The sequence below is a fragment of the Mustela erminea genome, chromosome 19, assembly GCF_009829155.1.
Source record: "Mustela erminea isolate mMusErm1 chromosome 19, mMusErm1.Pri, whole genome shotgun sequence".
Classification (NCBI taxonomy): Eukaryota; Metazoa; Chordata; class Mammalia; order Carnivora; family Mustelidae; genus Mustela; species Mustela erminea.
The window spans coordinates 19,217,799-19,243,946 of record NC_045632.1 but is presented as its reverse complement, the minus strand read 5'-3'; the positions used below and the strand labels follow the sequence as shown (position 1 = coordinate 19,243,946).

General features: G+C 42.5%; 1 protein-coding gene across 6 annotated transcripts; it reads left to right on the top strand.

Moving 5' to 3' along the window:
* The first annotated feature begins 10 nt into the window (after positions 1-10).
* PDCD2L (programmed cell death 2 like) lies at positions 11-25,445 on the top strand. 6 transcript variants are annotated; one of them, XM_032326470.1, is made up of 8 exons: positions 11-172; positions 286-452; positions 595-655; positions 1,839-2,212; positions 4,061-4,171; positions 9,593-9,741; positions 18,012-18,123; positions 25,271-25,355. In XM_032326470.1, the coding sequence occupies exons 1-7, from the start codon at positions 65-67 to the stop codon at positions 18,086-18,088; spliced, it is 1,047 nt and encodes a 348-aa protein (XP_032182361.1). In that variant the 5' UTR covers positions 11-64; the 3' UTR covers positions 18,089-18,123; positions 25,271-25,355. The 6 variants fall into 6 exon arrangements, with proteins under 6 accessions (XP_032182361.1, XP_032182360.1, XP_032182362.1 ...); XM_032326469.1 differs by lacking the exon at positions 18,012-18,123 and having other exon boundaries at positions 25,271-25,445; XM_032326471.1 differs by lacking the exons at positions 4,061-4,171; positions 18,012-18,123 and having other exon boundaries at positions 25,271-25,445.
* The last annotated feature ends 703 nt before the right edge of the window (positions 25,446-26,148 follow it).

Here is a 26,148-nt window from a genome sequence, read left to right as displayed (position 1 = left end):
TGCGCGGAGAGGCATCCTGTCTCGGCCGCCGTAGTTCGCATTTCCACGTGGGTGCCTCGTCGTAATGGCGGCTTTTCGGAAGCCGGTGTTGCTCGGGCTTCGAGACACTGCAGTGCATGGCCGCCCGACGGGGCCGGGCGCCTGGACTGCTAGCAAGTTGGGCGGCCTTCCGGTGAGTGGAGCGTCGGGGCCGGGGTCGGCGGGTGCCGGTGAAGGCTCCGGGGTGAGAGAACGGGCGAGGTCCAGGAGCAGAGCCGGAGTTTTGAGCGCTTCCCTTGCCCTCAGGACGCCCTGCCGGCGGTAGCAGCGCCGAGGCCAGTGTGTGAACGTTGCAGGCAGCCTCTTGCCCTGGTCGTGCAGGTGTACTGCCCGCTGGAAGGCTCCCCGTTTCACCGGCTACTGCACGTGTTCGCTTGCCCCCTCCCCAGGTGCGGCAGCGGCGGGGCGCGCAGGTAGGCGGGGAAGTTCCGAGCTGCCTCGGGATTTTATGAGTGGGCGAGAGCTGAGGGGCTGCACGGGCCACACGGGATAGGACTGGCCAGCTGGCTAGTGGTCAGCATTGGAGCCTCACTGCCATTTATCTTTACCCTGAAGCTGGAAGGTGTTCCGTTCCCAGTGTCTGCAGATGCAAGAGACGGAGGCGCAGGACGCTCAGGTAAACCGGTTGTTATTAGCATATTAGGACTTGCTGTAACTTGAGAGTGTTTTCTAGAATATCCTTTAAGGTAAACTTTCAGCTGTGGTCTTTTGAAGTACGTTGGAATGGTTTTTGCACTTTCCTGAACTGTGGAGTGCTATCTCCTTAAGATTTTGTTCGTTTTTTCTTTTAATATACCTTGAAGGCCTTGAGGGACATGACTCGGTGATGTTTCTGTTTGGGAACAAATATGGATGTATATGTGTATGTGGTTGTAATATATATGTGTTTATTGTAAACATAGTTGCTGTGATGATGTGTATGTGTATATAGCAAACAATAAGAAAAAAATCTCAATTTATTGAATCCAAAAGTTGGGCAAGCTGGTAGCTGCAGAACAAAATTCAGTCTCGTTTTGCCTGTAAATGTGCGCTTATGTATACTCTGAGCTCTGAACGTGTGCCAGGCCTAGTACCAGCAGTACCAGATGAAGACGTGGTTTCTGCTTATATATGTCAGCGTTGGGTTGTAGATAGTAAAAAAGCACTGACTTTTTAAAGCCTAGACAGAATTAGGCTTTTATTAACCCTGGATAGATTGGAGGGGGCCACTCCAGGAATGACTTCCAGAACCACATCTCAGAACTGGCCTGTCAAGGACCCCTTCTAACCACCTGGGACACCTGCAGTCGGAAAGCTGAGATGTGGTCTTGCGAACTGGAAGCTGCCGTTGTCAGATCTTTTGGATCCAAGTCCTTGCTTTGTATTGATCTACAAACTTTTGCTTGGTGGTCTCTATTTCCGCATCGTTCTGTTTCAAGTTTGTGTCTCCCCAGTGGACCTGAGTAGCCCGCCTTTGATCATATCTGAAACCCTAGCTGCTAAGGGGTCTGGAAAATCTAGTTTTCTCCAGCTAGCTTCTGTAATACATGAAGCACAACTGGAGAGGGTTTGGAATAGATGGTTGAAGAAACCACATTACCACATTGGCCGTGCTGCCCCTGGAAAGGGAAGAGAATTTTTGTTACCTCCAACATGCTTTGAGTGTATGGGGTCCAGGAAGTTGAGTCCAGAGTGTGTAAGAGGGGAAGGTGCTGTGTGATGTCTCCCTTGGGAAGGTGAGGCAATGGATAGCTCAAGCCAAGGGGATGCGTGAGATCACCCAAATGTGCTTGGGCTTCATTCACTGGATATTCTTCTAGAAACAGGAAAACGGCCTTGCAGCTGAGGATTGGTGCGAAGGTGCAGATGACTGGGGGAGTGACAGTGAGGAGGCGCTGCCACCACAGCTTACCTTGCATTTTGGAAATGATTCCAGCAGTGCCGAGGACACAGGCTGTACTGCCCAGCTCCAAGATCTCCACCTGCAGGATACCGTCATGGGCGCTGCTCCTCCTCTTTCTCCTGGGGAAGAGACGGCCTTGTCTTCTGTGGCACCACAGTTCCTGCCCTACTATATCTGTGTTGTCGATGAGGAGGATTACGGGGACTTTGTCAGTCTGGATCACGCTCATAGTCTTCTGAGGGAATATCAGCGGAAGGAAGGAGTGGATATGGAACAGTTGCTTTCCCAAAGGTGAGAATATGTGCTGCTGAGTCTGAGAGGGGACTTGATCAGGAAGCCGCCACGGTAGGTACCCTTTGGTTTGATTCTAGTACTTGGGGAAACATTTTCAAGCAGAACTTGTCTGTGTAGGACCTTTCTGCTTTGCTCCTCTTAGATGAGAAAGGGAGACAGAGACAAGGCGATCTTACAAGCCACTGTTGGGTTAGCTGGAAAACACTGCTCTAAGTACCCTCAAAAATATGAGCAAGGAAGTTAGAGCTGACAGCTTTTACAAAAGAGCATCTTTACTGTCTCTTTCTTTTCTTTGTTAAATGATTAGCTCAGACAAGTAAGTTAGAAAAATGCCATTTGTTTTTGACTCTTGGCTGTGGCTCAGGAACTGGCCTGGGATGTCAAAGACCCTACCAGAGCCTCAGCTCTCACAGTGAAATGAGAGTCATGTTGATATCTCTGTTGTCTGTGTCATCAGGTGGTTTTAGGAATCAGTGAGAGAGTAGGTTTGGTGTTTTGTTTTTTTGTTTTTTTTTTAAAGATTTTATTTATTTTTTTTGACAGAGATCACAAGTAAGCAGTGAGGCAGGCGGGGGGAACGGGGATCAGGCTCTGCGCTGAGCAGAGAGCCCAATGTGGGGCTCGATCCCAGGATGCTGGGATCATGACCTGAGCTGATGGCAGAGGCTTTAACCCACTGAGCCACCCAGGTGCCCCAAGAGAGTAGGTCTTAAAAGGCTTTATAAACCAAAGCCCTATAAAGAACTAAAAATAATAATTTTTGATTTAAAAATAATCCATGATGGGGAAAGAAATGAAGATAGTCAATGAGCATAAGGACTTTTAAAAGTGCAAATAATTATCCCAGAATTGAAAATGGCTAGGGAGCAGGGCTTGGGAGAATGGTGGGTAGGGGATTACTGCTAGATATTACAAGGTATTAAATTTATGATTTTTGGCCACCCAGGTGGCTCACTGGGTTGAGCCTCTGCCTTTGGCTCAGGTGCTGATCCCAGGGTCCTGGGATCAAGCCCCACATCAGGCTCCTTGCTCAGCAGGGAGCCTGCTTCTCCTTCTGCCCCTTCTTCCTGCTTATGTTATCTTTTACTGTCTCTCTCTCATAAATAAATAAAATATATTTTTAAAAATTATCATTTTTTATTTTTATTCATTTTTTATTTTAATTTTTTTAAAGATTTTATTTGTTTATTTGACAGAGAGAGGCAGCACAAACAAGGGAGCGGCAGAGGGAGAGGGAAAAGCAGGCTCCCTGATGCAGGGCTCGGTCCCAGGACACTGGGATCATGACCTGAGCTGAAGGCAGATGCTCAACCAACTGAGCCACCCAAGCGCCCTAAACTTATGAATTTTATTTTATTTTATTTTTTTTTTTTTAAGATTTTATTTATTATTTGACAGACTGAGATCACAAGTAGGCAGAGAGACAGGCAGAGAGAGAGGAGGAAGCAGGCTCCCTGCTGAACAGAGAGCCTGATGCGGGGCTCCATCCCAGGACCCCGGGATCATGACCTGAGCTGAAGGCAGAGGCTTTAACCCACTGAGCCACCCAGGTGCCCCTGAATTTTATTTTAGAGTGAGCTTGGTGGGGTTGGGAGGTGCAGGGGGAGAGAGAGAATTCCAGTCAGACTCTACACTGACCTCGGAGCATGACGTGGGGTTCAGTCCCACAACCCTGAGACCACGATCTTAGCCAAAACCGAGTCTGACATTTGAGTGACTGCACCACCCAGGTACCACTTAAATTTATGATTTCTAAATTATGTGCATTATCTTGTTTGCTCCTCTAAATATTGTAATTCTCTGGATATAGACACTCAAAAGTGTTTTCTGCTTTTCTTTTTTTAGTCTTTCTAGTGATGGTGATGAAAAATATGAGAAGACCGTAATTAAAAGTGGAGATAAGATATTTTACAAATTCATGAAGAGAATTGCTGCTTGTCAGGAGCAGATTTTGAGGTAGAGGCACATTTTCTTCTATTGTTTTTCTTGATTGTAACAGCAGTACATGCTAGTTTGGAAAATACAGTGAGAAAACCAAAATCTAGTATTTCACAAACCAAGAGCCTAAGATTTTAGTGTATTATGTTCACTTATTTTTTGTGCATTGGGATGCATGCATGTGGGTAGGACTTGTGTGGGGTTTTCTTTGTTTTTTGTTTTTAAGAGTTTATTTATTTATTTGTCAGAGAAAGAGAGTGAGAGAGATAAAGAGTGCGCGCATGCGCACAAGCAGGCGGAGAGAGAAGCAGGCTTCCTGCTGAGCAAGGAGCCCAATGGGGAACTCAGTCCCAGGACCCTGGGATCATGACCTGAGCCAAAGACAGTGGCTTAACCCACTGAGCCACCTAGGTGTCCCTGTGTAGGTTTTTTATTTGTTTTTTAAACATTTATTTATTTGAGAGAGAGAGAGAGCATGAGCTGGAGGGGCAGAGGAGGGGAGAGAATCCCAAGCCGACTCCGTGCTGAGTACTGAGCCCACTGTGGGGCTCAAGCTCATGACCTTGAGATCTGACCTGAGCTGAAACCAAGAGTTGGGTGCTTAACTGACTGTGCCACCCAGGCTTCCCAGGAATTGTGTATTTTTTAAAAAACATAATTTGGGAGGCACCTGGATGGCTCATTCAGTAGAGCATGCAACGCTTGATCTCAGCATTGTGAGTTCTAGTCCCACATTGACTGTAGAGATTATTTAAAAGCTAAAAAAACCCCCATAATTTGGATCATATAGTGTGATATATTTTTTTTTAAGATTTTATTTATTTGATAGAGAGCAAGACAACACAAGCAGGGAGAGCAGTAGAGGAAGAGGGAGAAACAGGCTCCCCACTGAGCATGGAGCCCTACTCGGAGCTTGATCCCAGGAATCAGATCATGACCTGAGTTGAAAGCAGGTTAACCCACTGAACCACTCACATGCCCCTTGTATGATTTTTTTATATTTTAAGTAATCTTTACAATATCTTTTCAGTACCTTGACAGCTTTGTTGTTTTTTTCCTTAAGATTTTTTTTTTAAAGATTTTATTTATTTATTTGAGAAAAGAGAGACTCAGGAGCAGGGGGAGGGGCAGAGGGAGAAGCAGATACCCCGCTGAGCAGGAAGCCCAATGTGGGGCTCATCCTGGGACTCCAGAATCATGACCTGAGCCAAAGACAGAGCCTTAACTGACTGAGCCACCTAGGAATCCTCAACTTTTTATTTCCACAGGAATTTCTCTCTAACCAAAGGTAACAGAATTCGTTGTATTTGATTTCCTGTGTTTCCTTATAGGAGTTTTTGGTTTTAGTTTTTACATTTAGGTCTGTGATCCACTGAGTTAGTTTTTGTGTATACTGTATGAGGGTCAAGTTTCTTTTTTTTTTTTTTTTAAAGGTTTTATTTATTTATTTGACAGAGAGAGAGAGAAATCACAAGTAGGCAGAGAGGAAGGGAAGCAGGCTCCCTGCTGAGCAGAGAGCACCATGTGGGGCTCGATCCCAGGACCCTGGGATCATGACCCAAGCCGAACACAGAGGCTTTAACCCACTGAGCCACCCAGGTGCCCCTGCTTTTTTTTTTTTTTAAAGATTTTATTTATTTGACACAGAGAGAGAGAGAGAGATCACAAGTAGTCAGAGAGGCAGGTGGCAGGTGGGGGACGCAGGTTCCCCGCTGAGTAGAGAGCCCGACTGGGGGCTTGATCCCAGGACCTCAGGATCATGACCTGAGCTGAAGGCAGAGGCTTTAACCCACTGAGCCACCCAGGTGCCTCTCAAGGTTCTTTTTTGGTCTGAATATCCAATTGTTGCAACAGCGGTTTCTATTACTGATCACTTTTGTCTTGCTTATCAGTTACAGAGAAAGAGTAACAAAACATTCAGCTATGATTATGAATGTATCTTTTTTTCCTTTTAATTCTGTCAGAGTGTGTCTCACGCATTTTCGTACTGTTTTAAGATGTATCCATTTGTAGGCTTATTTATCTGGTGAATTGATCTTGTTATAAGTAAATGCTCCTATTTATTTGTGGTGATACTCTGTCCTTGGAGTGTATTTGGTCTCCTGTTGGTATAGCCACACTAGCTCTCTTTTGTTTCTTTTTAAAAGATTTTTTTAAAGATTTTCTTTATTTATTTGGCAGAGAGAGATCACAAGTAGGCAGAGCAGCAGGCAGAGAGAGAGGGGGAATCAGGCTCCCCACTGAGCAGAGAGCCTGATGCGGGGCTCGATCCCAGGACCCTGAGATCATGACCTGAGCCGAAGGAAGGCAGAGGCTTTAACCCACTGAGCCACCCGGGTGCCCCTTGTTTCATCTTTTTAAGGTTAATCTTTTTTTTACTCTTTACTTTCAACCTCTTCCTTTAGAGTGGGTTGTTTTGTTTTGTTTCTATAAGTTACTAAGTTACTTGATTTATTTAAGCTTAAAAAAAAAAAAGCACTTTACTTATTTCTCTCAGCCCTGGTCCCTTGCCTCTGGAAACCACCAATTTATTCTCTATGAGTTTGGTGGGGTTTTTTGGTTTGTTTATTTGGTTTTTTTAGGTCCTGCATGTAAGTCATTTCACACAGTATGTCTTTCTCTGTCTGGCTTACTTCACTTAGCATTATGCCCTTGAGGCCCATCCATGGTGTCGCAAATGTCAAGATTTCCTTCTTTATGGTTGAGTATTCTGTTGTGTGTTGTGTGTGTATATGTGTGTATATACACACATGCACACACCCCCCCACACACAAAATTTTTTATGTTAATGGACCCTTGGGTTACTTACATGTCTTAGCTATTGTAAATAATGCTGCAGTGGGCCATCAGGGTGGGTATCTTTTTTGAGTTTGTGTTTTTGTCTCCTTTAAATAAATACCCAGAAATGAGACTGCTGGATCATATGGTAGTTCTCTTTCTAATTTTTTGAGGAATCTCCATACTGTTTTCTGTAGTGGCTGACTGATTTACACTCCTGCCAACAGTGCACAAGTGTTCCCTTTTCTCCACATCCTTGCCAACACTTACTTCTTGTCTTTTTGATAATTGCCATTCTGAAAGGTGTCAGGTGCTATCTCAAGTGTACTTTTTTTTTTTAAGATTTTATTTATTTATTTGACAGAGAGAGATCACAAGTAGGCAGAGAGGCAGGCGGGGGTGGGAAGCAGGCTCCCTGCTGAGCAGAGAGCCTGATGTGGGGCTCGATCTCAGGACCCCAAGATCATGACCTGAGCCAAAGGCAGAGGCTTAACCCACGGAGCCACCCAGGCGCCCCTCAGGTGTACTTTTTAAACAGCTTACATGTATGGGTCCTGCCTTTATTTTATCCAGACTGTTTGCTTTTTTTTTTTTTAACATAGGGTCTTGAGTCCATTTAATGTAATTATTGGTGGTGGGTTAATTTTGTCATTCTGGTATTGGCTTTTCTCCTTTCCAGTTTTTTGTTCCTCTTCTCCCTTTTGTTTAACCTTCTTTTCAGTGAACTGGATATTTTTAGTTCATGATTTTACGTCTTTTCTGTTGCCATAAAAGGTGTTTGCTTTAGTGATTGTCATGTGCATCTTTGCAGCCTGCCTTCACACAGCTCTCTGTCAGCCTGCCTTCACATAGCTCTCTGTCAGCCTGCCTTCACATAGCTCTCTGTCAGCCTGTCTGTCTGCCTACTTGTGATCTCTCTCTGTCAAATAAATAAGTCTTTTTTTTTTTTTAAAGATTTTATTTATTTATTTGTCAGAGCAAGAGACAGAGAGAGGGAACACAAGCGGGGGGAGTGAGAGTGGGAGAAGTAGGCTTCCTGCTGAGCAGGGAGCCCGATGTAGGGCTCGATTCCAGGACCGGACCCTGGGATCATGACCCTGAGCCAAAGGCAGATACTTAATGACTGAGCCACACAGGTGCCCCATAAATAAATAAAATCTTAAAAAAAAAAAGAAACTAATTCTTATGTATTAACAATGTCTTATGTAATAATAATGTCTGATTATTACATAATTTTATGTAATTCTTATTGTTCTTCTGTTATGATTATGTAATTAAACTGTTCTGTACTTAAGCAGCTATATGTCTTAATATATCCTGCTTGGGATTTAGTGAACTTTTTGGATTTTTGTGTTGATGTCTATTCGTGAATTTTGGAACAATGTTGGCCATTATCTCTTCAAATATTTCTCCTGTCCTTTTTCCTTTATCTAGGACTCCAGTTAACTTGTGTGATTAGACATACAATTTGAAATTGTCCCATGGTTTTTAAGACCCTAAGACCCTAAGATTTTTTGTTGTTGTTATTTTCTACCTGCTGTTAACTTTTACTGAATCAAGTTCTTTTTTCTGCTACACCATTTTTCATTTCTAGCATTTCTCTGTCAATCTCTTTTAGTTTCAATTTCTATGCTAACTTCCCTGTTTATGCATGCCTACTTTTTCTGCTAGATTCTTTTATATGTTTGTTTATTTTTTTTATGTTTATTATTGATATTTTATTGTTTGTTTTGTCACCCTTCCACTGATATTTTAAGTCTCTTTCTGATAATTCCATCATCTTGTCTTTGGGTATTTTTTTTTTTTTTTAAGATCTTATTTGTTTATTTGAGAGAACGCACAAGCAGGAGGAGGGGCAGGCAGAGGGAATAGCAGGCTCCCCACTGAGCAGGGAGTCCTATGAGGGACTTGATCCCAGGACCCTGACATCATGACTTGAGCTGAAAGCAGAGGCCTAACCCACTGAGCCACCTGGGCACCCCAGTGGGTGTTCCTGTATTGACTTTCTTGGTGGGTTAAATTTTTCTGCTGCTCTTGGGGCACTGGGTGGCTCAGTTAAGTGCACGACTGTTGATTTTAACTCATATCGTGAGACTGAAACCTGCATCGGGCTCTGTGCTGAGTGTGGAGCCTGCTTAGGGTTCTGGTTCTCTCTCTCCATCTTGCTCTGCCCTCCATGCACCAAACCCCCCCCCCCCAGTTTATACATACTCTCAGGTAATTAATTTTCTGTTGTCATGTATGTCTGATTTCTTTTTATTGTTTGCCATTATATATTGAAGAACAATAGATACTGAAGTAAATATTTACTCCTTAGAAGGGCATGGCCTCCTTCTGTAAGGCCAGTAGTGTGGAGTCCCAAGTCGGCTTACTCTGTGGTTGAGCTCAGTCTGGGCTTGGTTGCAGTGTGGTTAGATATAGTTCTACATTGGCTTTAGTGCCTTCATCCACACTTTGAACCAGACATTGACAAGACTTCACATATCTTGCTGAGCTCTACAGGCTGGCTGCTAGGTTTTGGGTCTTTGGATTTTCTTTGCTGTCTGGTTTTGCTCCTGGTCCTCTGCAAGAAGGAAGCAAAGTTTGCAAAGCATGGGCTCTGATGTTGAAATGTGACTTACGTGCTGTCTTCCTTCAGGGTTCTTTGTTTCCTTGCTTTAGGTATTCCTGGAGTGGAGAACCACTTTTTTTGACCTCTCCTACATCAGAAGGCACTGAGCTCCCAGCCTGCAGTCACTGTGGAGACCGAAGGACATTTGAGTTTCAGCTTATGCCAGCACTGGTCAGCATGCTCAGAAGCACTAATTTAGGTAATAAGCCCTTTATGAATTTAAGGTTGTGGATTTATTGGACAAATAAGGGACTATTTTAAAAGAAAAGGCTATCATTTCATTTTTGTTTACTTATAAAATACAAGCATATTACAGAAATTTGGGGGAAATAATTAATTAATTAATTTAAAGATTTTATTTATTTATTTGACAGATCACAAGTAGACAGAGAGGCAGGCAGAGAGAGAAAGGAGGAAGCAGGCTCCCCGCTGAGCAGAGAGCCCGATGCGGTGCTCTCTCCTAGGACTCTGGGATCATGACCTGAACCGAAGGCAGAGGCTTAACCCACTGAGCCACCCAGGTGCCCCCAGAAATTTTGGAAAATTTATAATCCAGCCAATCCGACACAAACACCAATACCATTTTGTTGGTTTAAGGGCAAACTGTTTTCTATCCTTAAAATTATTTTCGTAGCAGAAAGCCCCTGGCTGGCTAGGTTGGTGCAGCATGTGACTCTTAATCTCAGGGTTGTGAGTTCAAGTCCCACAGTGGGGATAGAGTTTATTTAACAAACCCAAACCAGAAAACAACATTGTGTTATAGTCAAAATTTATTATTTAAAAAAAAACAAGAACTGGGGGTGGGGAATAACTTTTATACGGGCACCTGGCTGGCTCAGTTGGAAGAGCATGTGACTCTTGATCTTGGGATTGTGAGTTTAAGCCCCATGTTCGGCATAGGGCTTACTTTAAAGTTTTTTTTTTGTTCTTTTTGTTTTTTTTGTATTTGACAGAGAGATCACAAGTAGGCAGAGAGAGACAGGAGGAGGAGGCAGGCTCCCTGCTGAGCAGAGAGCCCGATGCGGGACTCTATCCCAAGACCCTGAGATCATGGCCTGAGCTGAAGGCAGAGGCTTTAACCACTGAGCCACCCAGGCGCCCCGGGCTTACTTTAAAAATGAAAAAAAAAAACAAAAAACAAAAGCAAAAACCTCTTTTTTTTTTTTTTTAAGATTTTTATTTATTTATTTGACAGAGAAACGGTGAGAGGGAACACAAGCCGAGGGAGTGGGAGAGGAAGAAGCAGGCTTCCTGCTGAGCTGGGAGCCCAATGCGGGACTTGATCCCAGAACCCTGGGATCATGACCTGAGCTGAAGGCAGGTGCTCAAGGACTGATCCACCCAGGTGCTCCTTTAAAAAATAACTTTTACGGGGCACCTGGGTGGTTCAGTTGGTTAAACATCTGCTTTTGGCTCTGGTCATGATCTCAGGGTCCTGGGATTGAGTCTTGGGTTGGGCTCTGTGCTCAGTGGGGAGATTGCTTCTCCCTCTGCCTCTCCCCCAGCTCATGCTCGCATGCTCTTTCTCAAATAAATAAAATCTCTTAAAAATTTTTAAAAAACATCTTTTACGTGATTATAGTTCTTATTTTAGCATCATTATGTGATCTTTTTAAACAAAAATTAAAAGTTTTTTATAATAAAAGTAACAGGAGGACCTGGCTGGTCCCCTTTGTAGAGCATGTGAATGTTGATCTTGGTGGTGAGTTCAGGTTACACATTGGGCATAGAGAGGGCTTAGTCTCACAACCCCAAGATCATGACCTGAATTGAAACCTAGAGTTGGATGCTCAACCAGCCAAGCCACCCAAGGCACCCGTGCATTTATTTATTTATTTATTTATTTACCTAGAGTTGGATGCTCAACCAGCCAAGCCACCCAAGGCACCCATGCATTTATTTATTTATTTATTCATTCATTCATTCATTCATTCATTCATTCAGTAATCTCTACCCCTGGTGTGGGGCTTGAACTCATAATCTGGAGATTGAGAGTTGCATACTCTTCTGACTGAGCTGTTACATTAACAATATTCATTCTTCCACTTCACCAATGTGGATGTCTTTCCATTTATTTGTGCCTTTAATTTCCTTCAGTAGTGTTTTATCTTTTCAGTGTACAAGTCTTTGACTCCTTGGTTAAATTTATTCCAAGTATTTTATTTATTTTTTTTTTTTTTAATTTTTTTTTGGACTGATTGTTGGTCCTGCAACTTTGCTGAATGTATTTATGAGAGGCACTGAAAGCAGTGCTCAAAGAAAAAGAGCTGAAAACACATATGTTAAAAACAAAGATAGATCTCAAATCAGCAACCTAACATATATTGCAAGTAACTTGAAAAAAAATACCAATCAACAAACCAAAGGCAGCAAAAACAAAGAAAGAAGGAAAGGCTAAAGCAGAGATTTCGAAGGAGAATATAGACACAATATGAAACCCAATTTTTTTGTGTGGATGGTTAGGTTTTTTTTAATGTAGAAGATAAAATCATCTGCAACAGATTGTTTTATTTTTTTCCAATTTTGCCTATTTCTTTTTTTCCTTTTTCCTTAATTCTTCTATCTAAAACTTCTGTGTTAATTAGAAGTAGCAAGAGTGGGCATCCTAGTATTGTTCCTGATTAAAGAATTTCCCTTCTGTTTATAGAGTTATTTTTATTACTACAGGGTATTGATTTTTGTCAGTTGCTTTTTCTGCATCAATTGAGATTATCATGCAGTTCTGTTTTTTTTATTAATGTGTATTACATCGATTTTTGATTTTTGTATATTTAACCACTTTTGCATGTTGAGATAAATCTTACTGGATCATAGTGTATATATAAATCTTTAAAAAAAATTTTTTTTTAATTTTTTAAATTTTATTTATAGATTTTATTTGACAGAGATCACAAGTAGGCAGAGAGGCAGGCAGAGAGAGAGGAAGGGAAGCAGGGTTCCTGCTGAGCAGAGAGCTGACACAAGGCTCAATCCCAGGACCCTGAGATCATGACCTCAGCTGAAGGCAGAGGCTTAACCCACTGAGCCACCCAGGTGCCCCTTTTTAAAAAAATTTTACTAATCTTATTTTTCTTTATTTTATTTTATTTCTTCTTCTTTTTTTTTTTTAAAGATATTATTTATCTATTTGACAGAGATCTTAAGTAGGCAGAGAGGCAGGCAGAGAGAGAGAGAGAGGAAGAAGCAGGCTCCTCCCCCCACCCCCCGGAGGAGCAGAGAGCCTGATGTGGGACTTGATCCCAGGACCCTGGGATCATGACCTGAGCTGAAGGCAGAGGCTTTAACCCACTGAGCCACCCAGGTGCCCTTTATTTTATTTCTTTTCAGGGTAAATTTTTTTTTTTTTTTTTTTAGATTTTATTTTTAAGTAATCTCTATACCCAGCATGGGACTCAAGCTCAGAACCCTGAGATCAAGAGTTACATGTTCTACTGACTAAATTCGCCAAGGTCTTTTTAATAAACTCTTTGATTTTGTTTGCTAGTATTTTGTTGAGGATTTTTATATCTTACATTTACTTCTTTTAAGATTATTTAAGCAATCTCTGTATCCAATATGGGGCTTAAACTGACCACCCTGAAATAAGAGCTGCATGCTCTACCCACTGAGCCAGCCAGGCATCCTGTATCTTCGATTTATAAGAGATACTGGTCTATAATTTTCTTGTAGTGTCTTAGTCTGCACTTGGGATTAAGGTAATGCTTACATTGGGGCACCTGGCTGGCTCAGTTGTTGGAGTATGCAGTTCTTTTTTATTTATTTACCTAATTGTTTTTTGGTTTTGGTTTTGGTTTTTTGGTTTTTTTTTTAAAGCAGGCTCCATGCACAGCAGAGAGCACAATGTGGGGCTTGAACTCATGACTGTGAGCTCAAGACCTGAGCTGAGATCAAGAGTTGGACACTGAACCAACTGAGCCACCTAGGCATCCCACATGCAACTCTTGATCTTGGGGTTGTGAGCTTGAGTCCTATGTTGGGCATAGTGTCTACTTAAAAAAAAAAAAAAGAATTCCTCATAGAATGAGTTAGTAGGGATGCTTGGGTGGCTTAGTCAGTTAGGTGTCTGCCTTTGGCTCAGGTCATGATCCCAGAGTCCTGGGATCAAGTCCCACATTGGGCTCCCTGCCCAGTGAAACAGTGGGAAGCGGGTTTCTCCCTCTGACTGCTGCTCCCCCTGGTTGTTTGGGGTTTCTCTCTGATAAATAAAATCTAAAAAAAAAAAAGGAGTTGTTAATCATTCCCTTCTCTTTAGCTTAGAGTTTAAGAAGGATTGGTATTCAGAGAGCCTGAGTGGCTCAGTAGGGTCATGATCTCAGGGTCCTGGGATCGAGCCCCACATGGGGAGAGGTCCTCTGCTCAGCAGGGAGTCTGCTTCCCCCGCCCCCCGTCTGCCTCTCTGCCTACTTGTGATTTCTCTCTGTGTCAAATAAATAAAATCTTTTTTTTTTTTTAAAGATTGCTATTCTTTTCTTTTTTCTTTTTCTTTTTTTTTAAGATTTTATTTATCAGAGGGAGAGAGGGGGAGAGAGCGAGCACAGGCAGACAGAACGGCAGGCAGAGGCAGAGGGAGAAGCAGGCTCCCTGCTGAGCAAGGAGCCCGATGTGGGACTCGATGCCAGGACGCTGGGATCATGACCTGAGCCGAAGGCAGCTGCTTAACCAACTGAGCCACCCAGGCATCCCAACTTTGAATGTTTTGTCATATTCACTAGAAAAACCATCGAGTTCTTGGCTTTTTTGTTGTTGGGTGGTTTTGATTACTGGTTCAATCTCCTTACTAGTTACAGGTCTATTCAAATTTTCTATTTCTTGAGTCAGTTTTGGTAGATTGCATGTTTCTAGTAGCTTTTCTGTTTCATTTTAGCTTATCTGATTTGTTGCTATACAACTGCTTATAGTATTCTCTTATAATCCTTTTTTTCTATAAAATTAGTACTAATGTCCCTATTTTATTTTTTATTTTGGTAACTTGAGTCTTCTCTCTTTTTTTCTTAGTCATTCCAGGTAAAGATTTGTTGACTTTCTAAATTTTTCTCTATTTTATAGTCTCTATTTTAAAATCTCCACTCTAGGGGCGTCTGGGTGGCTCAGTGGGTTAAAGCCTCTGCCTTGGGCTCAAGTCATGATCCCAGGGTCCTGGAATTGAGCCCCTGCATCGGGCTCTCTGCTTCACGGAGAGCCTGCTTCCTCCTCTCCCTGCCTACCTCTCTGCCTACCTTGTGATCTCTGTCTGTCAAATAAATAAATAAAATCTTTGAAACAAACAAAAAAAATCTCCACTTTAGCTTTTATTTTTGCTTCTGCTGGCTTCAGTTGGTTGGTGGTCTTTTTTAGGTTCCTTAAGGTATATAATTAGGTCATTGGTTTGAGATCTTTCTTTGTCCTTTTTTTAAAAAGTTTTATTTATTAATTTAAGAGACAGAGAGTGAGTAAGGGAAGGGGCAGAGGGAGAGTGAGAATCTTGAAGCAGACTCCCTGCTGAGCGCAGAGCCCCACACAAGGCTTGATCCCGGGACCCTGAGATCATGACCGGAGCTGAAATCAAGAGTAGTCCGCTTATCCGACTGAGCCACTCAGGCGCCCCTCTTTGCTCTTAATGTATGTGTTTGCAGCTCTAAATTTTCCACTTAACACTGCTTTTACTACATCTCATAAGATTTGGTATTTCACTTTTTTGTTTTCATTTGTCTCAGGTATATATTGTCTCATTGCTCTTAATGATTTCTTTTTGACCTATTGGTTATTTAAAAGTAGTTTATTTAATTTCCACATATATTTGTGAATTTCCAGTTTTCCTTTTATTACTTACTTCTGGTTTCATATCATTGTGATTGGAAAAGATAACTTTGTATGATTTCAGTCTTTCTAATTTACTGAGACTCACTTGGTGGCCTAACATATGGTGTCTCCCAGAGAATAGTCTATGTGCACTTGAGAAGAGTGTGTTTACTGCTGTAGTTAAGTGGAGAGTTCTGTATGTGCCTCTTTTTCTTCTTCTTCTTTTTTTTTTTTTTTCTGGTGTGTGCTTGTTAGTGCTAATTGATTTATAGGCTCGTCAAATCCTTTGTTTCCTTACTGATCTTTTGTTTGGTTGCTTTATCCATTACTATAAGTGGGGTATGATGTCAGCTATTATTGTAGCACTGTCTGTTTCTTCCTTCAGTTGTGTCAGTTTTTGCTTCATACATTTTGGGCCTCTGAATATAGAAGTAAACATGTTTATAATTGTTATACTGTTCGCTTAGAATATATATTTCTATTCTTTTGTTTCATTCTCGTTGTGTCCCTGTATCTAGAGAATCTCTAGTAGATGGTGTCTAGGTGGATCTTGTTTTATTTTTGTTATATCCAATCTGCCAGTACCTTTTTTTAATAGGACTTAATCCATTTACATTTAATGTCATTAGTGATAAAGGAGAATTTACTTCTGCCGTATAGCTATTTATTTCCTATATATCTTATGATATTTTTGTTTCTCAATTAATTCTTCAATGAGTGACTGTTTTCTTTCTTTTTTGTATGTGTGGTAGTGTAACATTCATTTAGATACCCTTTCTTTTTTTTCTTTTTTTTTTTAAAGATTTTATTTATTTATTTGACAGACAGAGATCACAAGTAGGCAGAGAGGCAGGCAGAGAGAGAGGAAGAAGCAGGCTCCCCGCTGAGCAGAGAGCCCAATGTGGGGCTCAATCCCAGGACCCTGAGGTCATGATCTGAGCTGAAGGCAGAGGCTTAATCCACTGAGCCACCCAGGTGCCCCCTTTTTTTTCTTTTTAAAGATTTTTTTTTTTTTTTAATTTGACAGAGATCACAAATAGGCAGAGAGGCAGGCAGAGAGAGAGAGAGGAGGAAGCAGGCTCTCCGCTGAACAGAGAGTCCGATGCGGGGCTCGATCCTAGGATCCTGGGATCATGACCTGAGCCGAAGGCAGAGGCTTTAACTCACTGAGCCACCCAGGCGCCCCTATTATGTTTCATTATTATGGCCAGTTCTTTTCACACCCTCCTGAAAGTTCTCAATGTTATTTTCCTCACAAATTGAACTCCAGACTACCTGGCTCCATGTTTCCCTGAAGACCTGTCCTGTGTGCCTAGTTCTTCTGAGCTACTCTGAGCTCTAGGCCTTCCATACTTCTAGCATTGCTGTCATTCTGGGTCACCTTTATTTGGGTATCCCCTGCCCATCTTCCAAGTGAGTCCCCCTGTTTCCTAGAGCTCTTATCTTCTTTCTCAGTTTGTCCTTTCAGTTTGTTTTTTTTCTTTTAAAGATTTTATCTATTTATTTGACAGAGAGATCACAAGTAGGCAGAGAGGCAGGCAGGGAGTGGGGGAAGCAGGCTCCCTGCTGAGCAGAGAGCCCGATGGGGGGCTTGATCCCAGGAACCTGAGATCATGACCTGAGCCGAAGGCAGAGGCTTAACCCACTGAGCCACCTAGGCGCTCCCCTATCCTTTCAGTTTTGATATAGCACTTTCTCTACTAATTTCCTGAGATGGGATCATGGGATACAGAGACTTAAAGTGACCTGTGGGTCCTAAAATATACTTATTGTATGTTTATGTTCACAATAATAGTCAGATATTGAATCCTAAGGCATTAATAATTTTTTTCAAAAATTGTAAAGATATGACTTCATTCATTCATTCATTCATTTATTTTTAGGATTTTATTTTTAAGTACTCTCTACACACAACATGGGGTTTGAAATTAGAACCCCAGGATCAGAAATCACATGCTCCACCTACTGAGCCAGCCAGAGGCCCTGATATTACCTCATTCTTTTAGCATCCTGTGTTGCTATAGAAAGCAGTCCCATTCTGACTGTTAGTCCTTTGAATGGGAGCTCTTGTTTCCAGGTCACTTTCAGAATCTTCACTTTATCCTTGTTATTTTGAAATTGTGTATATTGTGCTGAGTACTTGGTAAGTGTTTTGAATTCAGAAACTCATGTCCTTCAACTTTGATGATTTTCTTCCTTTTTTTTTCCTTTAGTGCCTTTTTGGGAACTTGCTTTGGTTCTTTTTTTTTTTTTTTTTAAAGATTTTATTTATTTATTTGACAGACAGAGATCACAAGTAGGCAGAGAGGCAGACAGAGAGAGAGGGGGAAGCAGGCTCCCTGCTGAGCAGAGAGCCGGATGCAGGGCCCCATCCCAGGACCCTGGGATCATGACCTGAGCTGAAGGCAGAGGCTTTAACCCACTGAGCCACCCAGGCACCCTGGTTCTTCTTTTTTGTTCTGATTTTTGTTTCACTTTCCAGTTTTCTTCAACTTTGTACTTTATTTGTCTTTTTAGTTGTGGTAAATATATATATATATAACAAAATTTAACATCTTAACCATTTGTAAGTGCAATTTAGTAACATTAAGTTTATTTACATTGTTATGCAGCCATTCTTCAGAACTTTTTCCTCTTGCAAAACTGCAGCTCTATAACCATTAACAATTCCCCATGTGCCCCTCTCCTCAGCTCCTGGGGACCACAGTTATACTTTCTGGTTCTGTGAATTTGACTACTTTAGATACCTTATAGAAGTGGAATCATAGTATTCGTCCTTTGAGACTACCTTATTTCACTTAGTGTAAGTGAAGTTCATCCGTGTCATACTGTGTGTCTGAATTTCCTTCCTTTTAAAGCTAATACTCTGTAGTATGGATCTACCACATTTTGTTCATTTGTTGAATACTTGGGTTGCTCCTGCTTCTTCGGCTATTGTGAAGGTTGTTGCTATGATTCTGGGTACACAAATCTCTCTTCAAGACCCTGCTTTCAGGGGCGCCTGGGTGGCTCAGTGGGTTAAGCCGCTGCCTTCGGCTCAGGTCATGATCTCGGGGTCCTGGGATCGAGTCCCGCATCGGGCTCTCTGCTCAGCAGAGGGCCTGCTTCCCTCTCTCTCTCTCTCTGCCTGCCTCTCTGTCTACTTGTGATCTCCCTCTGTCAAATAAATAAAAATAAAAAAATCTTTAAAAAAAAAAAAAAAAAAGATCCTGCTTTCAGTTCTTGTGACTATGTATACCTGAAGCAGAATTGCTAGATCATATAATAATTCTATTTTTAGTTCTTTGGGGAACCACTGTAACATTTTTCATAGTGGCTGCACCATTTTATATTCCCAATGAACAGTGCACAAGAATTTCAAATTTCTCCACATCTTCACCAACACTTGTCTTTTGGTTTTATTTTTTGTTTTGTTTTGTTTTTTAAGATTTTATTTATTTATTTGACAGAGATCACAAGTAGGTAGAAAGGCAGGCAGAGAGAGATGGGGGGAAGCAGCACTGCGCAGAGAGCCTGATGCAGGGCTCGATCCCAGGACCCTGAGATCATGACCTAAGCCAAAGGCAGAGGCTTAACCCACTGAGCCACCCAGGTGCCCCTGCTTTTGTTTTTAATAGTAACCATCCTAATGGATGTGACATGGTATCTATTATAATTTGCATTTCCCTAATGATTAATGATGTTGAGCATTTTTCATATGAATGGCTTATTAGCCATTTTACATACCATTTTAGGAGAAGTGTCTACTCAAGTCTTACTGTTCATTTTATAGTCAGGTTATTTGACATGTTGTTGAGTTGTAAGAGTTCTTTTTATATTCTAGGTATGAACCCCTTATTAGGTGTGATTTTTGCAAATGTTTCCTTCAGTTTTATAGGTTGCCTTTTTACTGTTAATTGTGTCCTTTGGTGCACCTAAATTTTTAATTTTAATATAGTCCAATTTGTCTATTTTTACTTCTTTTTTTTTTTTTTTTAAAGATTTTATTTATTTGTCAGAGAGAGAGAGAGAGCACAAGCACAGGTAGAGAGAGTGGCAGGCAGAGTCAGAGGGAGAAGCAGGCTCCCTGCGGAGCAAGGAGCACGATGTGGGACTCGATCCCAGGACGCTGGGATCATGACCTGAGCTGAAGGCAGCTGCTTAACCAACTGAGCCACGCAGGCGTCCCTCTATTTTTACTTCTATTGCCTGTGCTTTTGGTTTCATATTCAGGAAATCCTTGCCACCTACTTACTTTTTAAAAAGGAAGCACACAGGGGCGCCTAGGTGGCTCAGTCGTTGAGCATCTGCATTCACCTTGGGTCATGATCCCAGAGTCCTGGGATTGAGCCCCACATCGGGCTGCCTGCTTCTCCCTCTCCCACTCCCTCTGCTTGCGTTCCCTCTTTTGCTGTCTGTCTCTCTCTGCCAAGTAAATAAATAAAATATTTTTTTAAGAAGTAAAAAGAAAGCACACAGTAAAGCACATCAATCTGAGGCCTATAGCTTGATGAACTTTTACATAAATATAATCTTGTAATCACCTCCCAGAGTAAGATGGGGAGTGTTTGCATGTCCCAGAAAGTCCCTTGGGCCTCCTTCCCTCTCTAGGCTTATCATTCTCCCCTATCCCCTTAAGAAATTTGCCTGCTCGGGGTGCCTGGGTGGCTCAGTGGGTTAAAGCCTCTGCCTTCGGCTCAGGTCATGATCCCAGGGTCCTGGGATCGAGCCCCGCATCGAACTCTCTGTTCAGCAGGGAGCCTGCTTCCTCCTCTCTCTGCCTGCCTCTCTGCCTACTTGTGATTTCTGTCTGTCAAATAAATAAATAAATATTTTTTTAAAATCTTGAAAATAAATAAATAAAGTCTTAAAAGAATTTTGCTTGCTCTGGAATTTCACACTAATGGAATCATACAGTATATGAAGCATAGAGTGCTTCTGTTTAACTTGACATCTTTGTTAGCTCTGTCCTCTAACCCTTCTTTTGAATTTGGTTTGACTGTTCTATTTTTAGTTTCTAAAAGCTCTTCCTTGTTCTCTGAAGCTTTTCCATACCACCTTTTGTTTTATTTTGTTTGATGAGTGCTTTTAAATCTTTAAGAAGTGGTTTTCGGGACATCTGGATAGCTCAGTTAAGAGTTCTACTCTTGATCTTAGCTCAGGTCTTGATCTCAGGGTCGTGAGTTCAAGTCCTACCTTGGGCTCCATTCTGGGCGTGGAGCCTACTTAACTTAAAAAAAAAAAAGGAAGAAGAAGTGGCCTGGGTTGTTTTTTTTGTTTTTGTTTTTAAGTTTTCACTTGTTACCCATGTGTCTATTTTCTGCAATTTTTTTTTTTAGATTTTATTTTTAAGTAATCTCTAAACCCAGCATGGAACTTGAACCTACAACCCTGAGATCAAGAGTTGCATGCTCTTGGGGCACCTGGGTGGCTTAGTGGGTTAAGCCTGTGCCATGGACTCAGGTCACACTCTCAGGGTCCTGGTATCGAGCCCCACATTGGGCTCTCTGCTCAGCTGGGAGCCTCCTCCCTACCCACCCCCGCTCCCCCCGCGCCTGCCTCTCTGCCCACTTGTGATCTCTCTTTCTTTGTGTCAAAGAAATAAATATAATCTTTAAAAAAAAAAAAAAAGAGTTGCATCCTCCATTAGACTGAATCAGCCAGGCACCTCTCCTGTAATTTTTCTGATCCCCAAATGTTATGTTGGAGATTTTGTATAAATGTCTGGTGAACCCTGGAAATCACCATTTGTTGACATCATTCTAGTCATCATTCTTTTTTTTTTTTTTTAAAGATTTTATTTATTTATTTGACAGAGAGAGATCACAAGTAGGCAGAGAGGCAGGCAGAGAGAGAGAGGAGGAAGCAGGCTCCCCGCTGAGCAGAGAGCCCGATGCGGGACTCGATCCCAGGACCCTGAGATCATGACCCGAGCCGAAGGCAGCGGCCCAACCCACTGAGCCACCCAGGCGCCCCTCTAGTCATCATTCTTCACATTAATACAGATAGGAAGTTTAGATAGATAGCTGGAAAAAAAATTCTTTTTTTTTTTTTTTAAAGATTTCACTTATTTACCTGACACAGAGTGAGTGAGTGAACACAGGCAGGGGGAACTGCAGACAGAGAGAGATGGAGAAGCAGGGTCCCCACAGAGCAGGGAGACCCATGTGGGCTCGATCCCAGGACCCTGACATCATAATGTGAGTGAAGGCAGACACTTAGCTGACTGAGGCACCCTGGCGCCCCTAGGAAAAAAAATTTCTACCGACAGGAAAATTCAGTACATTCTAATTAAGAATATTGGAATAAATGTGTGCAAATTCAACATAAGGAAAAATGTATGTGAAGCAGTTACTAGACTGTAGGCAATGGTTTCTTTTACCTAGTTGCTAAAAGATCCTTCTGAAGCTAAGAGAATTACACCCATTCCATTTTTCTTTCTTTCTTTTTTTTTTTTTTTTAAGGTTTTATTTATTTATTTGGTAGAGACAGAAACAGCAAGAAAGGGAACACTAGCAGGGGGAGTGGGGGAGGGAGCAGCAGGGAGCCTGATGTGGGGCTCGATCCCAGGCCCTGGGATCATGACCTGAGCCCAAGGCAAACGCTTAATGACTGAGCCACGCAGGAGCCCCTCATTCCATTTTTCAACTTTAGATCATATGTATTTGGCTCTTTACTATAATAAGGAAGCTTATGCCCTGCTCCACCTCCAAATATTTTAGGTGTTTTTTTTTTTAAGACTTTTTTTATTGAGGCGCCTGGGTGGCTCAGTGGGTTAGGCCTCTGCCTTCAGCTCGGGTTGTGATCCCTGAGTCTTGGGATCGAGCCCCGCATGGGGCTGTCTGCTCAGCAGGGAGCCTGCCTCCTCCTGTCTCTCTGCCTGCCTCTCTGCCTACTTGTGATCTTTATCTGTCAAATAAATAAATAAAATCTTAAAAAAAATTTTTTTTTTAATTTCTTCAAGTAATCTCTGTGCCCATTGTAGGGCTTGAATTTATAACCCCAAGATTAGGGGTCAGCCAGGTGCCCTATTTTAATATTATTGTATTGCATTGAGGCTATAAGTCTGTACTCTGTCACCGTGATTGTCGCAGCTAATAAGCTTTTGTTCTCTGTTTCTGTGGTTTGCATGCTCACACCATTCTTTTCTGTGAGCTTTTCCATTCCTGAATGTTTTATTTTGATTCTTCTCTGGTAGCTAACAGTCTGTCAAGTGATAGCCTTAAGGAGGGTTTATAGCTGTTATTCTTACTTCAGAATGTCTGCTTTTGCATTGAAGAACAACCCATGTATAAAATCCTGAGATCCCATTTTCTTTCCTCCCAACGGTGGTAGCCCCAGTGCTATCAGGTCCTCACAGTGAGAGCCCTTCTGGCTCTCCTGTCCTCTCCTGTGACCCCATCTCACAGAGAAGTATGTTTTTCCTCCAAATCCCTAAGATCCTTTATATTTAGGCTTTGAATGAAGTCTGAGGGTGGCCTGATTCCACCCCTCCCCCCCGCCACTTTGTAACTAACATTTATGCTAGCACCTGTAGATTTTTCTGTATTCGTGAAGTCCAGTCTGAATTAACAGGTCTTGCCCTTGTATTGTTCCATAATCCTTTCATCCTGGGACAGGGTGGATTTTTGGACCTCCATTTCGTTTTGCTTGATTTTTTTTTTTCCCTTCAAATTTCTGGATATTTTTTTGTTGCGTTTGTAGCTTTTCTGCGGAAGCAGTAGCAGTTGCTTTGACCACCTTTCTCCTCTCCTGTGCTCACATCTCTCCTCTTTCCCTCTTTCACTGCGATTCTCTCAAGCCTTTCCTTTCTACCTGTAATTAGGTTTCACCTATCTTTTCTGTTCCTTGTGGCTTCTGATGTTTTTCCTTAGATGTGTATTGGGGCTGTTTTGACCTCCACATAACTTCCTCTTTGTCCTACCCTCCCCCTTCTGCTGTGTCAGGCCCCTGGGCTCAGGCAGCATGTACAGGACTCTGCTACTTGATATTTTGTTCCATCTGATTTCTCGCCCCTTCCTTTTTTCCTACCCGGGTGGCTACCAGTTTGCAGACTCCAGCCTTCTTATTTCTCCCAAATAAGCTCTATTTTGGTCCTGTTAGTTCTGTCTTTGATGCTTCTCTTTCCATTATCCCTGCCTGCATTTTTCCTTTCAAAGGGTTTTTCCTTTGCTGCTCCAAACCAGTTCTCCAGCCCCACCTGTTGACTCCCATTTTCCCATTCTGAAATCAGTTCTTGTTGAGCATGTTTTCTTGGTGTTATTCTTCATGGCTCTGTCCATTGACAAATTTCTGTAAGCTCTTAGGATTGTGTGTGTGTGTGTGTGTGTGAGAGAGAGAGAGAGAGAGAGAGGGAATCTTTTTTGGAGGTAGTGGAGGTAGTGTGTTCTCTTAGTGGGGTACTTATGTATGTAAGTAAGTAAGTAAGCTCTACACCCGACTTGGGGCTCGAACTCATGATTCCAAGATCAAGAGTCACATGCCCGACCCACTGACGGAGGCAGCCAGGAGCCCCATGAAATTTTTTTCTTTTAAGATTTTGTTTATTTATTTTAGAGAGAGAATGTGAGCAGGGGAGAAATCTCAAGCAGACTCTGAGCCAACGTTGGTGCCTGATACAGGGCTTGATCTCAGGACCCTGAGATTATGACCCGAGCTCAAATCAAGAGTTGGGTGCTTAACTGAGTGAGTCACCCAGGTACACACACACCCCCCTCAATTATTTTTTAAGTAGGCTCAGTGCCCAGCATCGATCCAACAAGGGGCTTGAACTCAGCGATCCTGAAATCAAGACTTGCGCTAATATCAAGAGTCAGATGCTTAACCAACTGAGTCACCCAGGTGGTCCCCCAACCCTGTCACAGATTTTCATTGAGGGGTACCTGGGTGGCTCAAGTCAGTTAAGCAAGCGCCTGCCTTCGGCTCTGGTCATGATCCCAGGGTCCTGGGAGGGAGTCCCACTTCAGGCTCCCGGCTCTGCAGGGAGCCTGCTTTCCCTTCTGCCTGCTGCTTCCCCTGTCTGGGTGCTCTCTCTCTGTCAAATAAAACAAAACAAAAAAACATGATTTTCAGTGTCCAATATCCTAGACAGTTATAATAAAGACTTTAAAGTATATCTTCCCATTAAATCTGCTTTTGGTCATCGGTGGTCACTTTCTGTGGGCAAGAATGTGGCTGGAAGGTAGTGAACACCGCTTTTGCTGTTCCTAATTATTTTTTCAGCTTATCAGGTAAAATCAGTCCTGTAGCAACACCAGCTACACTGATATTGCATCATCGTTCTCCTTCCATTATCTTCTCGTTGCTTAACCTCTTTGTTTTACATTGAGCACTTAAGATGTGCCGGGCTCTGTTCCAAGTATCTTACACGCACTACTTTATTTAATCCTCCTCACAACAATCTTTTTCTTTTTTTTCTTTTTGAAAGATTTTATTTATTTGACAGAGAGATCACAAGTAGGCAGAGTGGGGGATACAGGCTCCCTGCTGAGCAGAGAGCCCAATGTGGGGCTCAATCCCAGGACCCTGGGATCATGACCTGAGCCAAAGACAGAGGCTTAACCCACTGAGCCACCCAGGCGCCCCCAGTCTTTTTCTTTTTTAAGATTTTATTCATTTATTTGGAAGAGAGAAAGCGTAAGCACAAGTAGGGACAAGGGGCAGAGAGAGAAGGAGAAGCAGACTCCCTGCTGGGCAGGGAGCCAGATGTGGGGCTTCGTTGCAGAACCCTGGGGTCATGACCTGAGCCAAAGGCAGACACCCAGCTGAGTCACCCAGGAGCCCCTCTTCACAACAGTCTTATCATCATAAATACAGTCCTCATTACAGATTGGTGAAGTCCCATACTCAGGTGGTAGAGCTGGGATTTAAACTCAGGTAGTCTTGCTCTAGAGTAAGCAAACCTTCAAATACCTAGTGTATCTTCTAACATTTCCTCTTTGTTAGAATCCTGAATATGTTTTGTCTTTCAGATCTTTCTGTAGAATTTGGAACAGTTCTGATTTACACATGTGAGAAGAGTTGCTGGCCTCAAAATCATCAGATTCCCATGGAAGAACTTTGTATTATACAAGAAGACCCAGATGAATCATTATTTAAGTAGATCATTTCCTTTTATTTATATAAATTAAAACAAATTTTAATGTTCCCAGGTTTGTGTATTTTTGCTTCATTTCGACTCACAGATTATTAACCCTTTATTTTAAGGGCGGTCCTTTGTGCTTTATGGCACCTGTGCTGGGGCTGCAGTGAGATTTAGAAACTTCTGGCTATGGGCTGGTCTACCTTTCCAGGGTCAGGCGCTTGTCTTCACAGTGACAGCTCAGAATGTGGCTCCTCTCTAGCCCAGAAGGTGGGTATTCCCTGCACAGGCAATCTAGTGGGCTTTGTAGGAGGGAGAGCCGCAGAAGAGCTGGGGCAACCGTCAGCCTCTTACCACCTCTGCTGCCTCTGTACTTGGCTGCACTCTGTTGCAGTCCCTGGATGCTGATTGAACCACTCGACCCACCCCAGCTTCTTAAGGCTCCCACCCTGCCACACTAGCTGTTCAGACCTGTCCGGTGTTTTCCCTACCCACGATCCCACCCTCACCCCATCCCACCTTCTGCCCCTACAGTATTACAGAAAAGGGGCCCTTCCTTTCTTCTGGACATTGTCCCTCCTTCCAGGTGGTCACTTTTCCAATCTCCCCTTTCTCCTTTTGGTTTTTGTGTCAATCCCTTCTATTCTGCTACACCTTGACAGCAGTATGAAAACATGCCCACTAGTTGTGTACAGACTTCCTGCTTACCTTCATAGGTGAGGGACCTGCTATAAACAGTTTGATTTGCTAATCTGGCAAATAACACTG

What these genes read in the sequence shown, in the direction of transcription:
- PDCD2L (XM_032326469.1), top strand. Translation starts at nt 65, where the DNA reads ATGGCGGCTTTTCGGAAGCCGGTGTTGCTCGGGCTTCGAGACACTGCA. An exon ending in GAACAGTTGCTTTCCCAAAG is followed by an intron (nt 2,213 to 4,060) that starts GTGAGAATATGT and finishes TTCTTTTTTTAG; the next exon opens with TCTTTCTAGTGATGGTGATG. An exon ending in TGTCAGGAGCAGATTTTGAG is followed by an intron (nt 4,172 to 9,592) that starts GTAGAGGCACAT and finishes TCCTTGCTTTAG; the next exon opens with GTATTCCTGGAGTGGAGAAC.